The sequence below is a fragment of the Oryzias latipes genome, chromosome 22 (genome assembly GCF_002234675.1).
Source record: "Oryzias latipes chromosome 22, ASM223467v1".
Classification (NCBI taxonomy): Eukaryota; Metazoa; Chordata; class Actinopteri; order Beloniformes; family Adrianichthyidae; genus Oryzias; species Oryzias latipes.
In genome coordinates this window covers 13,511,770-13,527,353 of record NC_019880.2, presented here as the reverse complement: position 1 = coordinate 13,527,353, position 15,584 = coordinate 13,511,770, and the positions used below count along the sequence as shown (strand labels likewise).

Below are 15,584 nucleotides of genomic sequence, written 5' to 3'. Positions count from 1 at the left end.
TAACCCTTGTGCTATCTTAGATGACCCCAACCTTACTTTGACGTGTTATTCCTACCACGACAGAGGTGGATAAAGGTGGAAAGATTTCATGAAATCCATGGACACCACTGAAGATCACAAATCATTGCAGAAAAAAAGGTTCAGAGCACTGTCTACTGGGTCTAGATGACCCAACTCCCAATGTTAAAGTGCCCAGGATAGCACAAGGGTTAAAACTATTTCAACAATCTAATTATCCTCTGCGCTGTATTTTGAAAGTTATACAAACAGTGAAAATAAGATGCCAAAATGGGTGAAAAAAATCCAAGGGAGAAAGGATTAGGTAAGAAAAGTTGTTGGAGTTTTGAAAACTTGTGGACTATTTCAATATAATTGGTTTTTCTTTGTTCTTTTCCACAGTTTTGTATTTTAGTGTCAATGTAATTTTTGTTGCTTTACTCTTCCTTGCTTGTAATAAGTCCCACAAAACTAAAAATAAAAAAGAAAAGCATTTAGTGGAAAATCAAGTTTGTGACTTAAGATTATAAAAGATTAATTTTTTAGACTCATTGTGTGCTGGTGTTCTGGTCTTGCATTTGGTTAGAAGATAACGGTGTATAATTAGTCATAGTACTTCATCTTTGGATGATTATTGAAGTTCTGAAGATGACAGAAATAAACTATGAGAAATTCGCCCCAGCTTAACTGTTGGCATTGAGTAAGCCTGTTCTCATTTCCCATCATCCATCTGTTTACCCGCTCTCCCGCTAGCTTACTGCCCGTCACACCCCTAACCCAACATTACCAGTGCAACAAAAATGTCGAGCAATATCGGAACTATCCAGCCGAATAGTTTTGAGCCAGATTCCAATTTAGACAAAAAAAATAAGACGTACTTGGATTTATTTGTCTAAGTAAATGCATCAGATTGGAGCAAAACGGGGAGCTTGTGGCTTGCCGACTGAAGTGCCTACATCACTCCTACGGGCTTTTTCCAACTGCATTTTTTATCTGCTCCCGATTCACCACAGTTTGAATAAAGACATATTCAGAAAAGAAGTTTTAATTTTGATTTTTTTTTTCATAAATATTCACCATCATGAGAACAATGCTACAAAAACATGTTAATAACACCAAAAACTCACTTTTCATTGGAGTGGGTCTTTAATTAAATGTTTTGTTTTCTTCTAAAAAAGTCACCAAATAATTGGACTTAAAGAAAATAGAACAATTCCCTTTGAACATTCTGGATTAATTTGATGGGATCATATGTCAGAGTTAGAGTCCTAATGGAGTATTTCTCCCCCTTTCTGGAACCCGGCCTTCCCCCTGGGTGTGTGTTTGGAGTGGGGGGAGACACTCTCCTTTGTGCTGCAGTTGGAGCCGGCTCCATCTGGTACATTACACCAAGACTCAGCAGATTAAGATCACTAATTCTTTCAGTCACAGTGAATGGCAGAGATCAAACAGCAAAAGTGACTTTTCTCTGATATTTAAGCTGAACTCTAAAAACAAGCTCTCAGTCTTTAAAAATGAGCAGAACTGAAATGTCTGTCGCGCTCAGCGAACAAAACGGCCCTGTCCCTTTAAATCTTCCAGCATCTGCGAGGCTAGAGTGGGGGAGAGGCTGCCTTCTGTGAAATTGAACCCTGAAGTGACATCACGCTCAGCCAATCAGGAGCCTCGCAGAGCTCTCTCTTCCTCTCTTGCTTGTGGGATGAGTGTACTCTAGCTGCTGAGGACGCAGGCCGCTGCTGATGCTGATGCTGCTGTGGTGGATGGCTGCCTGACATCAGGTACAGTGTGTGCATTCTCTGTCTCTGCATGGTTTCTCTTTGACTTTGATCCATTCTCTGGTTAAAGTGACACTTTCTCTGAAAACACATGCTAAGATGAGGAACGGCAATGGAGTAGCTTCAGACTCCTCAGATGGGGCTACATTCCTCACTGTCACTGAGGTTGTATAGCTTATATGTGTTTTTTTTTGTTTTTAGTATGGCTGAAGTGGTGGAAAATTAAGGGGTTTAAGATTTTCTTGTGACTCGTTAGTCACAATCTGCACTGATGGGCTTGACATGGAATCTGAAGCATGCTGGTAAGGATTTTTCAAAATCCCTCATTTTTTCCCTGTGGCAGCCAGCTTAAAATGTTGTATCTAAGTGCAAGTACACCTTTTTTTTTGCAACGAAGCATACTTTTTTAGACTAAGTTTCTCCAGGCTTGTATTCCACATTTTATCAAATTTTATGTATAAATAAAGTAATTACCCCAGGACATTATGACAAATGCCTCAAATAGAATCATCTTTTCATTTCTTTCCATTCATCTGAGATGGAAGCTGCACGCTTGTACTCACTTCCTGTTCTGATCTCAGGGTTAACTCTTTGTTTCCAGAATATCATGCTTTGCTCCAAAGACCCTTTGCCTGCATTCAGAGTGGGGAGCCAGTCGCCCACAGAGCACGGCGACAACAGAGATGCATCCTGCAGTAAATAAGGCTCAAGAGCAAAGGTGAACAATGAATCGAAAAGAAAAACCTTTAAGAGGCAATAGGAAACAGAAGTGTAAGATTCAGTTTCTGTTTCCAATTTGGAAATCTACATAACACAGCTGTGTCTGGAGGACGTCCAACTTCATAACAGAAGTTTGTGCCACGAACAGGCCTGTCTGGACAGATCTGAGAAGAAGGGAGCGATGGCAAAGAGAGATTACTTGGTGGAGGCGGCAAAGCAGATCCGCATGGCACTGGACAGTGAGGTCAATGAGGACTACGAGGCAGCTTTCAGCTACTACAAGAATGGAGTGGACCTGCTGCTAAACGGAGTTCAATGTAAGTGAGTAAATCTGGCCGTGAATCAGTGATGAGGAAAAAGACTCATGATGAGGATGAGTAATAAAAACAGGAAGTCGAACAGTAAATGCTGATGACAGAGTTTTCCACGTGGTCAGCTGCTGCACTTCCCACTACTTAATGGTTTACGCTTCTGTCACACCGACTGTTTTTATTGGTGCTGTAAAGAAATGTGTCTGTGTTGAACAGTGGACCCAAACAAGGAGCGGAGGGAGGCTGTGAAAAGGAAAACAACCCAATATCTGAAGAGAGCGGAGGAAATCTTTATCACACATCTACAGGATAATCTCGGAAAAGGAAGCTGCCATTTAGGGGTGAGACTTCAATCCAATCCTATCATTTACATTATCATTGGAAACAAAGTCAACATGTTGAACTTGACTAGATAGCTCTTAAATTCATAGATAAAATCATGTGTAGCTAATACCAAAGCCACAATAAAGGACATCTTTGCGTCCTTGATAAAAAAAACGTTTTTTTTTTAAACCATCATGAATGTTTGAACAACTGCACATTCTTACTGACAGCTCTGAGCATGGAAGCTAAGTTTAGTTCAAGCAAAAATAAACTGTCACTCAGTGTTAACAAAACTAAATTCATGATTTTTGGAAATCGCCACATTCCAGCAGATGTAGAAATAAAACTTGGTAACGCTTTCTTTTACAGTACAGTACTTACAGTGTACTTAAGTGGTATTTACATGGTACTTATAGTGTAACTACTGGGTACTTTCAGGGTACTTACATGGTACTTTTTATGGAATTTACTGGGTACTTACAGTGTGTTTACATGGTACTTTACTGGGTACTTACATGGTACTTTTTGTGTCTACTCTGTACTTACATTGTACTTACTGTGTATTTATATGGTACTATTTGGTTCATACCTATGTGGTACATACTGGGTATTTATAATATTCTTACTGGGTATTTACATGTTGTGCAAAGGTGTCTTTTATGGTACTTACCACATGTAAGAACAAGGTAAGTACAAATAAAGTACCTTGACCTTTAGGTCTGCACTCGCTGCACGTTTCATGGTATTTACCATGAATTTACCACAGAAACTACCCCTTAAGTACAGTGAAACTGTAACTGTAAAAGAAAGTCAGCCCTATTTCCACTCAACTACATGGTACTTTCATTGCTAAATACTGGGTATGTTCACTTGAATAGTACTTGGTACTTACCCCTTAAGTACACTGAAACTGTAACTGTAAAAGAAAGTCAGCCCTATTTCCACTCAACTACATGGTACTTTCATTACTAAATACCGGGTATGTTCACTTGAATAGTACTTGGTACTTACCCCTTAAGTACAATGAAACTGTACTGTAAAAGAAAGTCAGACCTATTTCCACTCTATTACATGGTACTTTCAGTAGTAAATGCCACTTATTACCTTCCCGTACAGTGTACATGAACACACTTGGTCTTCTGACCTCACCACATGAGACAATGCTAACCTGTTGGTAAGGGTAAAGTAACTACATTGTAAAAACATATTCTGGCCTGATTACTTCTTGTAACATGAGGCAAGTTTAAAGAGAAACAAGACAGCAGTGAAAACAACAATCTTTAATATGATACATGTCTGCAGCATACAAAGTGTCATCACAATGAAATAGGTTTTAAGTACAAAACAGTACAAAGGAGAATTCTAAAAAACACATTATTGGCCTGAGGGTCCTGCTTTTTGTCCAGTTTGGTAAAGGTGCAGGACTTCTTCAGGGTTTGTAACTGCAAGAAAATTCACAATATGAGCTCAAGTGAACATAAAAAGCATAACGACTTTGATGAAATACAAAATAAATTTTACTTATTTAATCATTTCTGTAATGAGTTTGATAAATCTCTATGAATTTTTTTATCGCTTTGACTGTAATGCTTGAAATTAATCAAGTACTATCCTCATTTAAAAACATGATAATAAATTATTCAAAACTTAACTTTTTTTAAATATTGTTCTAAAAATGAACTTTTTAAAATATATATTATATAATGTCAGGAAAATATGTAAAACAACAAGGCTAAATAATTAGTTTTAATACTAAAAACACCCCGAGTGTGTGTTTTTGTTAAGTATGGCAGGGGAAGTAAAGTTGCAAATTCCCAGCGCACTTGAATGCAGCACAACTACCCCCAAAGTGAACGTGCAGATTAATCCGGAGAACCTCGAGGCGCGCGCAACAGTTTGAATTTCTCTTCATCTGGCAGGTAAACCAGTGGTTTTTTTTTTTTTAAATATTGGATAAATTACATGTAAATATTTAAACTGATCAAACTTTATAAAGAAGCTAACCTCGTGATTTCAAGCCGCTATCTCTGTGTTTGAAACGTGACTTAAGAGCCTGTCTACCTTGCTGCAATAATTTCAGTTATTTCATGTATACATTTTCAAAGTTTCTAATGAAAATCTACAAACATTTTTGTTACTTACCAGGAGAGAGGCAACTGTAAAACAAGCACGTAGCCTAAATGATAAAGTCTGTTGTTCTGTGGTCGTTTGACTGAGCGCACGTCTTTCTGGGAAAATCAAAGAAAGGCGTTTATTTAAAATAATGATGACGTACTTCCGTCTTTTTACCGCTTTAGATCAGCTGTGGTGAAGAAGACATCCCAGACGAATCCGTGAAGCCACAGGAGAGTAAGCTAAAGTAAGCTAAATCCACCAAGTGGACATATTATTTACATTAATGAAGTTTAAATGCCGTTTCCCCATTTTCTTTTCTTTCGCCGTTTTTATTTTATTTTTATTTATTTATTTATTTTCAAATATGATAGAGACAACAATACCACCCAACAGTGAATGTAAATGTTTGAAAATTAAAACATATTTTTGTGAATAACTGTGTTGAATTTGAAATTGCCTATTTATTTATTTTTTCCTTTTCTTTTACACTGCAATGTTTTTCATGCTAATGCAAATTGTAGGTGCGAATAATATTTATAAAGAATAAATACACACAGCAATTGCCAATTAAAACATTGCTTTTGTCATTCTTTGTCTAAACAAATTTGATTTTTTTATGGCAATTTTGATTTTTTTTCTTTGATTTCTTTTTTGTTGTTCTTGTTTATGTAACTAAAATATAAAGTTGTGAATAATTTATTGTCATGTTCATAAATGAGGATAATTGATTAATTTCAAGCATTACAGTCAAAGCTATAAAGAATTCACAGAAATTTATCAAACTCATTACAGAAATGATTAAATAAGTACAATTTATTTTGTATTTTATCAAAGTCGTTATGTTTTTTATGTTCACTTGAGCTCATATTGTGAATTTTCTTGCAGTTACAAACCCTGAAGAAGTCCTGCACCGTTACCAAACTCTGCTGAAAGAATTTTGATGGACAAAAAGCAGGACCCTCAGGCCAATAATGTGTTTTTTGGAATTCTCCTTTGTACTGTTTTGTACTTAAAACATATTTCATTGTGATGACACTTTGTATGCTGCAGACATGTATCATATTAAAGATTGTTGTTTTCACTGCTGTCTTGTTTCTCTTTAAACTTGCCTCATGTTACAAGAAGTAATCAGGCCAGAATATGTTTTTACAATGTAGTTACTTTACCCTTACCAACAGGTTAGCATTGTCTCATGTGGTGAGGACAGAAGACCAAGTGTGTATGTACACTGTACGGGATGGTAATACGTGTACATACCCAGCATTTACTACTGAAAGTACCATGTAATAGAGTAGAAATAGGTCTGACTTTCTTTTACAGTTACAGTTTCAGTGTACTTAAGGGGTAAGTACCAAGTACTATTCAAGTGAACATACCCAGTATTTAGTAATGAAAGTACCATGTAGTTGAGTGGAAATAGGGCTGACTTTCTTTTACAGTTACAGTTTCACTGTACTTAAGGGGTAGTTTCTGTGGTAAATTCATGGTAAATACCATGAAACGTGCAGCGAGTGCAGACCTAAAGGTCAAGGTACTTTATTTGTACTTACCTTGTTCTTACATGTGGTAAGTACCATAAAAGACACCTTTGCACAACATGTAAATACCCAGTAAGAATATTATAAATACCCAGTATGTACCACATAGGTATGAACCAAATAGTACCATATAAATACACAGTAAGTACCATGTAAGTACAGAGTAGACACAAAAAGTACCATGTAAGTACCCAGTAAAGTCCCATAGAAAGTACCATGTAAACACACTGTAAGTACCCAGTAAATTCCATAAAAAAGTACCATGTAAGTACCCTGAAAGTACCCAGTAGTTACACTATAAGTACCATGTAAATACCACTTAAGTACACTGTAAGTACTTTACTGTAAAAGAAAGCGTTACCTAAAACTTGCCATTGATAATCGTGTCCTGGAAAAAGTGTCTGAAATCAAGTTCCTTGGAGTAATTATGGACGACAAAATAAGCTGGAAACCACAAATAAAGCAGGTCAGAGCTAAAATTGCAAAATAGGAGTGTTGGGGAAAAACACACCATACTCTCACTCACAAAGCACATTTAATAATATATTCATCCATAATACTACCGTATATACAGTACAGTGTAGAAGTTTGGGGAAATACTTATAAAACAAACCTACAGTGTTTATATATCTTACAAAAAAAGCTGTCCGAATTGTTCATGGAGTGGACTATGGGTCACATACAAACGCTCTATTTTTAAAGTCGAGTTTATTGAAAATATGGGACCTAGTGAAACTTAAAACGGCTCTCGTCATGTACAAAGCCAGATACAACTTACTTCCAATAAACTTACAGAAAATGTTCAAAGACAGAGACGGGAGTTGCAATCTAAGAAAAAAACTGAATTTCAAAAAGCAGTGCATTTGAACAACAAAAACGAAAATGTGTCTATCAAATTGTGGTGTGGATTTATGGAATGGATTGATGAAGGTTTAAAACAAACCAAAAGTTTTTATATATTCAAAAAACCTACAAGAAGTCACTAATAGAACTTTATAAGGCCAGAAATGATTAATAAAACAAAAAATGTCACTTTTGCACAGTTGCCATGCAGAATTGTACCGTGAATGTTTTGTAGCTATCTGTAAAATACGCGTATTGAATACGCACATCATCAGGTTTTGTAAAAAGGGGTGGGAGCAGACAAGATTGTTTCGTCAACCCACTCCTTGTCAAGCACACTGTATTGTTTTAGGTCTTTCTTAAACCACTGTATTATTTTAATTTTTCATTTGTGTTTGAAATAAACTAAACTAAACTGAAACGGAAAAGAATATGGGATTTTGAGCGACATGTTACTGTAATATATGACCTCAATAGACACACAGTTATCCATAACTAGATGGGTATCCTTTTTTTCTCTTTTCAGTTTTATATTTTTAATGTTTTTGAACTTCATTTGGACAAGGAAAACATTATGATTATTTCAATCCATGACCTCATTTAGAATATTTATTTTATATTTATCTAAGCTGAAAAAAACACACACCACATTCTGGATATGCTAACATACCGGTAAGTCTCCCACAATCCACCTCTCGCCTATTAAAAATTAACTTTTTTAATAAAAGCTGATTGCTTTTTTACCTCCTACTCTGGTGATATGTATTTAAATGAATGAGTAACTTCGCTAAGTCTGCAAATGGTACAAATTCTCTGCCAGAACTTTGAAGTTGTGGAAAACTTACAATTTTGTTCAATATTTTAAGCCTTGACTGCTTTGACTATGACCCTCTGTGTGTCTCAACAGGGTTACAGTAGTTTGAGATTCCGTCCAATCAGACACCTGAGTTCACCTGTGGAGGATCTGGAGATGTGTAAAGTGGTGGGAGTCAACGATAAGGTAGTTCCCTTTTTTCCTAAATTCCGTACTTTATATCTTGTTTAAATGACTCACAAAAAATAGGTCAGTGAATGATTGCCTGCTTTCTCAGTGTTAAAAGTTATTCACGAGAGAGACAGACTGTAATGATTTACCTGCTTTCTGTGGTTACAATGTTGTTTTCTATTCAAAAGGTCCTGATTGTACAAAGTATGGTCAACAAAGAGACGTTTGTTGTGAAGGTAAGAATGCATCGGATCAAAAAAAAAAAAGATGAAGATTGCACTTTAACAAAAGCAGGTGTGTTTTTGTGTGTGTTCTATCTGAGTAATTCCATTAGTCTTCAAATCCCACCTCTCTTGGGGACGAAAAGGACTTTGAAATTAAACGTTCTAAGCTGTTGTTCCTAAGGTTCTAAGCTGTTGTAAATGTGTGTCTTTTTTCCATTTGTTTGTTTGTATGTATATTTATTTTCGAACAATACATCGAAAACAATAAAACCAACAAAAGGAAACAACAAAGGAAAATGTTGAATTGGTGATAAATTAAAATAATGACATCAATATATAGTTCGAAATTGAGTGGGAAGAAGTTAGAACTTTTTAAATTACCCCAAACAATATACCTTAAGTTTATACAGTAAAATCTACATCAATACTGGCATTACTTATCTTTCGTTGTCATCAATATCTGGCCACATAATCATACACAAACAAAGATCTACACACAAATATGTTTACAGACATACCAGATTTACCATTCGTATACCGGTACTTCCGCTGTTCATAATTCTTTCCACTGGAACCTCAACACCCGCCCGTCATCCTCACCAAGAATAAACAATATACACAACACAGTAACTCATTCATGTAACACAGACAACAATCTGAATAACTAAATTAGATTGATCAATCTTCTTCATAACTATATTTACTGAAAACTACTATCTTATGTATTTGCTTAAAATGATATACACTGTTGCTCAATCGTAGCACATCATTTAGACTGTTAACTAAATTCCATATATTGTTATACAAAAGCTCTTCTCATTTGTGTGTGCCTCAAGTACTCTAAAATAATTTTCTTTCCTCAAACTAAAACCCCCCCAATCTGTCATAAAACATTGATTGTAAATGTACTGGAAGTACATTATGTCTTGCTTTTTAAATCAGTTGTAGTATTCTGTGTTCAAAAAGTTTTCAAATCTTTGATTTTAGAAATAACGGATTAGTGTGATGTCGATAACTTACATCATGAATAGTTCTCACTGCTCTTTTTTGTAAAATGCACAACAGTTTTAAAGAGGTTTTGTATGTACTTCCTCAAATTTCGAAATCGGCAAGTATAGTAACGCAAGAGAATTATACAGTATGTGGCGCACACTTTTGGTTTACAATGTTTTTTCACTTTGGCCATTATTGAATTGCTTTTTGATATTTTTGTTGGTGCAGAACTAATATTATGTTTCCAGGAAACTTGTCATCTACAGTCCCCCCCTGGGAATTTGAAATGATTCACTGTTTCTAATGTCACTCCTGCTATTTTTATCTGAATTTGCTCTTTTATATTATTGTTGCCAAAAAACATCCTATTAGTTTTATCCATATTCAGTGATAACTTATTTCTGGCAAACCAATCCTTCAGGTTATATATTCCTCTGGTTGCTTTGGTCGGGAGTTCCTGGATGTTTTTGTCAGAAAATAAAAGGATTGTATCATCAGCAAATATTATAAATTTCCTTTCATGGGATGTTTTGACAGTATCATTAATGTAAAGATTAAATAAAACGGGCCCATTCTCTTCTATGACAGTTAGTTCCATTAGAGCCAGTGATGTTGATCTGTTCACTCTAAAAAAAAGTTTGTTTTAAAGTTTCAAAGTTTTGTTTTTAATTTCATCCACATCTTTCTGAGTATACTCCAGGCTTGTTTTTATTTCCTGCATTTCTCTTGTTAACATATCTAATCTGGCATTTGTTGAGTCCATTAACACTTTGACAAAACCTTTGAAGCTATCTTGTTGATGTAACAATGCAGTGAATAGTTGTTTTTGTTGGTGTAACAACTCATTAACCCGAGTCATGGACACATAGTCTTCTTCCATCTGTTCTTCTACCTTTGACCCTTTGGGTGGCACTTTATATCTGCTGGTGAAGTCTGAGCCTGGTGGTTGCTAGTAAAGGCTAGACCTGGTGGGTCCTGGTGAAGCCTGAGGCTGTTAGCTGTTGGTGAAGCCTCGGCCTGGTGACGGCTTCTCCTCTGGTGTGGCAGTGGCTGCTTTTTGTTCAGGATTTTTCCAGTCAAAAGCAGTTTGTGAGGAATAGCCTCATGCGAACTGGACAAATGTCACAAAAAAGTGTTTCTATTGAAGCGCATGTTTGTTAAATGAATGTTTAGAAAATTGCTGATATATCTAATTTAAACTATGATCAATCCATCACACAAAGATTTAAAGCAGAAGAAGCTGTTTGCCAGTTGCAGAAAAGGTTTGGAATATTTTTATGGTCGCAACTTAGCACGCTCAGCTGTGCTGCATTACATGTTCCTCACAAATGTGGCACCATTCCTAAGGAGAAAAAGAGATTCCAGTATCATACAATTTATTTTTGGCGAGGAGGATTTTTGCAAAAAAATACTACTAAATAAAAATTTGACATCTTATGCAAAATCCATGGGAAGCACCTGTCCATTGAAGTGCAGGGGGCGTAATGTTGCTCCGTAGCCTCCATATAGGTTAGTATGAGAGCCTCTCTAAATATCCCACAGCAATAATTTCTCTAACTCTTTCAGAGATTGGAAGCCTTATCTCAAATTTCAGTTGGAGTAGCATCTAGGCTAGATTTCCTCAAAATGCTCATAGATCAACAGTTCTTCATTTTTTTCCCAAATGGTGCACTGCTTTTTAAAAAATTGCACAGAAGCTGTTCTAAAACAGCGTTGTGTTCCTGCAGAGTTTGGTGAAATCAAGCTGGGAGAGCAGAGATCAACCAACCATCATTCCTCAAGGCGTGCCATACATGGTCAAGCTGCTGCGATATTATGTCAGTGAGGATGCAGTGTACCTGCATCTAGATCACATCAAAGGTGACATATTTACATATATGTGCAGCATTTTGTTAGGAGAGATTTTAGCATTAGTTCCACTAAGATGGGTCTGCAACTTGAGGGTACTGCTCTTTCATCCCACCATCGTTGCTTTTTGGCTTTAAAGAAAAAGGCAAACAATTTGAATAAATATTAGGTTAGTTAGTTAAGTTAAAAACCTATTCTAATCTACGCTGCACAACCGTGCCTAGTTGTCATTTAGGTTTTAAAGTATATGATTGCATTTACATGTATAAATAAAAATAATTGGATTCTACCAATGTTGACATATTTATCCTCTTAAGGTAAAATGAGAAAACGGATGAAGGGCCATCCAAGTCATAATGACAGAACATTCCCTGTTTGACTAAGTTTTCTTGCCTTTTTAATTTAAATAAATCTGAAGCAGCAGGTGGAATTTATTTCACACAGGATTTAGTTTTTTTTAAAAAGATCTTAAATTGCTGCTGTCTAAAGTAAAAGAAGGTAAAGTTGTTATTAGAGTAAAAAGTAACATTTTGTGATTTAGTAATTGTAATTGAACTTATGAGTGAAGGGATTATAACTACAAATTAGTAAATAGATAAAGTGTATTCTTGTAAATAGTGACTTTACGACTCTTGATAGGTTTTAGTCAGTAAGGAGCAGAACCAAACAGTTCTTTTAGCTTTAAGGGTTGCAGACCCCAGTACTAAGGGATGCAGAGAAAAATATGAAGAATATGTCAGTTTGTTTGTAATTTTCAGGTGGACGGCTCTTTTCCAAGCTGCACAAATTGAACACAGATAAGGCCAAGGAGCATCCAGAATGCCTCACCTCCGGCCAGCACAACGTCAAGCTGAAGACCAGCCACACCTCATGCACAATCAGCACAGACTACCAGCACGGCACCCAAGCACCAATGCAGAAATCAATTGATGACAGCACAGATGCGGACTTTCCGACCTCTTGGGATGAGACCCAGCGGCGGCTGGAAAGCTGTGGGACTCACTCCTACATCGAGGAGACGGGTTGCCTGCAGAACACCCGATCTGCAGCATCGTTTTATAACAAGCTGGATCGGCTAACTCTGCTGTCTGGCCCAACAAGCTCACAGGTCAACACCCATATCCACCCACCAGCTCCTAGTTTGTGTTTGCACTCCAGTGAAACTCAGGAAAAGCCTGCTCTTCCTCTCTCCTGCACTCGAGTCAGTCAAGCTCTTGATGTCATGTCAGAAATCCATAAAAAGACAACAGGGATGGGGCTGGTAGAGTGCAGCTCGGACTTTGAAGCAGCTTGGAAAGCTGCCGACCCGACACTCAGCTGTGAGAACATAAACCCCTATGCAGTCAGCGACAGTGAACTGTCAAGAACACTGGGACAAACTTCTCCTCAAAAACATCTGAACACATTTCTGAAAGCAGGGTCAACAAACACTGACAATAAGGGTTTGAGCTCCTCTCCTGCCATCTTGCATCTTCCTCTTCATCATCAGTCATATGGGAAGGCATCGTGGGACACTAATGGTTCTGACCAGGGGTCTTTTTTAGGAGGCAACTCTTTAGAAGTAGTTCCAGACTCAAAGCCACACAGCATTAGTCCCACAGCAGAGGAAAAGAACGGTATGGTAGTTTTAAAGAGTACTGACAGAGCCATATTTTCTGACTCAAAAAACACTGCAGAAAGATTTCAGTCTTTTTCTGGTCCTCTTCACCTCACCACTGCAGAAAAAATGAAGTCTGTTTTGGGGATCACCTTGGGGGGCTTCTCAGATGTTAAATGTAAAAGTGAAACACATCCTAATGGAGGACAAAAGAATGCAGCAATGGTCTGTGAGTTGGCATTCTCTGCAGAGAAAACAGCAGCCTCAAAACACAGATGTCGTGTTGGCTGGTTCTCCCCTGATCCTCTTGGAGTCCTGCCCCAGAGCAAGGAAGGGGATGGAGACGTTTCTGTGAATCCAGAGGGGAAAGAAGAAGACCAAATCATTGAGGTGGACGGCTGGTGCCACCTGCTGCCGTTCTCTAGCAGGCCTTCCAGGCCTGAAGACAAGGCCATGCACACCTGCTGGGGGCTTCCAGAAGCAGATGTAAGAGTGTGGGGAGCACAGATACTTTTGGCCCTTGAAAGTCTGCATGAGCAAGGCATCCTGTGTAGGGATCTCAACCCGAGAAACATTCTGCTGACCAGCAATGGTGAGTTCCTGAAGAGAAGTAAAAAAAAAACAATCTCCGAACACTTTAAGGTCAACTCTCTTTGACTGTTTTTCCCAGGAAAAGTATGTTTGACGTTTTTCAGCCAGTGGAGTGAAGTTCAGCCTGAGATTAACTCCAAAGCAATGGAACAGATGTACTGCGCTCCAGGTACTAATGTCTTTGACTGACACCTGCATCTATATTTTAGTCTAATCTGCCACCTAGTGGCAGTATGCAGGTGGCCTGATAGATTTACTTAAGATTCTATCATTGGGACGTGCACTGAAATGAAAAAAAGTATCAGATGTGCTTACAGCTAAGATCATTGTGTGTTGACAGAAATCGGGGGAGTGTCCAGAGTTACAGAGGCTTGTGATTGGTGGAGTCTTGGTGCTTTGCTTTTTGAGCTCCTCACAGGAATGGTGCGTTAATAGACCTAATATAAAGGTAGGGTTGATTTTTTTTTAAATCAAATTCAAACTACTGTCACATTTTTTGCAGCCACTCTGGCAGCTCCATCCGGCAGGAATCCACTCCCACACCCAGCTCCTCATTCCCAACCACCTTAGTGCTGCAGCTGCATCTCTCCTTACTGAGGTTACGTTTCAGGCCTAAACACCCTTCTTAAAAAAAAAAAAAAAAACAGCAATAAATGAAGTAATTTCTTTTATTCCACAGCTGCTTCAGTTTGATGCTGGCTACCGCTTGGGTTCAGGAGGGGGAGGAGTGAGCGACATCAAGTGTCACCCCTTCTTCAGCGGCGTATCTTGGAAAGCTTTGACCTGCTAACAAGATCACTACTTTTGCATATCTGAAAAAGTTGTGCCAACCCGGACTTTAGTGGTTCTGCTGGAGGTGGACAGAAAGGACGCAGAAACTTTCTGTGCTTCCCATGATGAAGAACCGAACAAAGGTTGGACAGAAGTGCGGACACACAGTCTGGAAAGAGGACAATCTACTTAATTTTTAAAATGTACCGATTCCTAACATGCAGTTTTGATCAATGAAATTCTACATACCACACGTGTCATTTCTGCTCATTTCCCTCAGTTATTATACAAAAGCCTATGATAGACAATAAGGGGATTCATTTATTTGATATCAACAAAAACCTAAAGTTAAACATTTTTTAATGACAGCTCATACTAACGGATATTTGTTTTAAAGTTTGGACTTATCTAGAGGAACATCCGTCAATTCTGGATGATGGTTGTCCTAACAGTCATTCTGTTAGGGAATGAATACACCAAGTCTTCAGTCTTTATGAATCACATATAAAACAGAATCATAACATATTCCCGTCAAAAACTTAAATTTTATGCTTAGTCTTATCAAGATTGAATATGGGGAGTCAAGACTTTTTTCTACCATCAAAAAGAATCCATAAATCAGTCATGAGCCGTTTTGTTCCATTTTTTGCCTTATATTCACACTTTAAAAGTAGAAAAGTTTTTGCTGAGTACTAAAGATATAAAGGTAATAGGAGTAAGATACATAAGTCATAAACATACTTAACTTCTTCATGTCTGAATATATTTTAAGCTATATAACAAAAACCATTTTGTTTTCAAGTATAAGCCAAATAAATTAAGGAAATTTTGGACCCGAAGTCGTTTAATGCAAATTTGCATCAAAGTACCGTATAAAGACCATACAGTCCCAAATCCTCCCGCTCAAATCTTTCTTTTTCTCTGGTTTGTTCAGAGGAACTGGATGACATTC

The 15,584-nt window shown here is 37.4% G+C and overlaps 1 protein-coding gene across 4 annotated transcripts; it reads left to right on the top strand.

Annotated features, from left to right (window-relative positions):
* The first annotated feature begins 1,667 nt into the window (after nt 1-1,667).
* On the top strand, nt 1,668-14,883 carry rps6kl1 (ribosomal protein S6 kinase like 1). Of its 4 annotated transcripts, none has more exons than XM_023951561.1 (13): nt 1,668-1,775; nt 1,974-2,074; nt 2,374-2,490; nt 2,590-2,809; nt 3,020-3,144; nt 8,531-8,623; nt 8,797-8,844; nt 11,553-11,685; nt 12,432-13,862; nt 13,941-14,030; nt 14,202-14,284; nt 14,364-14,459; nt 14,541-14,883. In XM_023951561.1, exons 4-13 carry the CDS (start codon nt 2,674-2,676, stop codon nt 14,649-14,651), a joined length of 2,346 nt encoding a protein of 781 aa, XP_023807329.1. In that variant the 5' UTR covers nt 1,668-1,775; nt 1,974-2,074; nt 2,374-2,490; nt 2,590-2,673; the 3' UTR covers nt 14,652-14,883. The 4 variants fall into 4 exon arrangements, with proteins under 4 accessions (XP_023807329.1, XP_023807330.1, XP_023807327.1 ...); XM_023951559.1 differs by having other exon boundaries at nt 1,669-1,775; nt 2,641-2,809; XM_023951560.1 differs by having other exon boundaries at nt 1,669-1,775; nt 2,374-2,543; nt 2,641-2,809.
* The last annotated feature ends 701 nt before the right edge of the window (nt 14,884-15,584 follow it).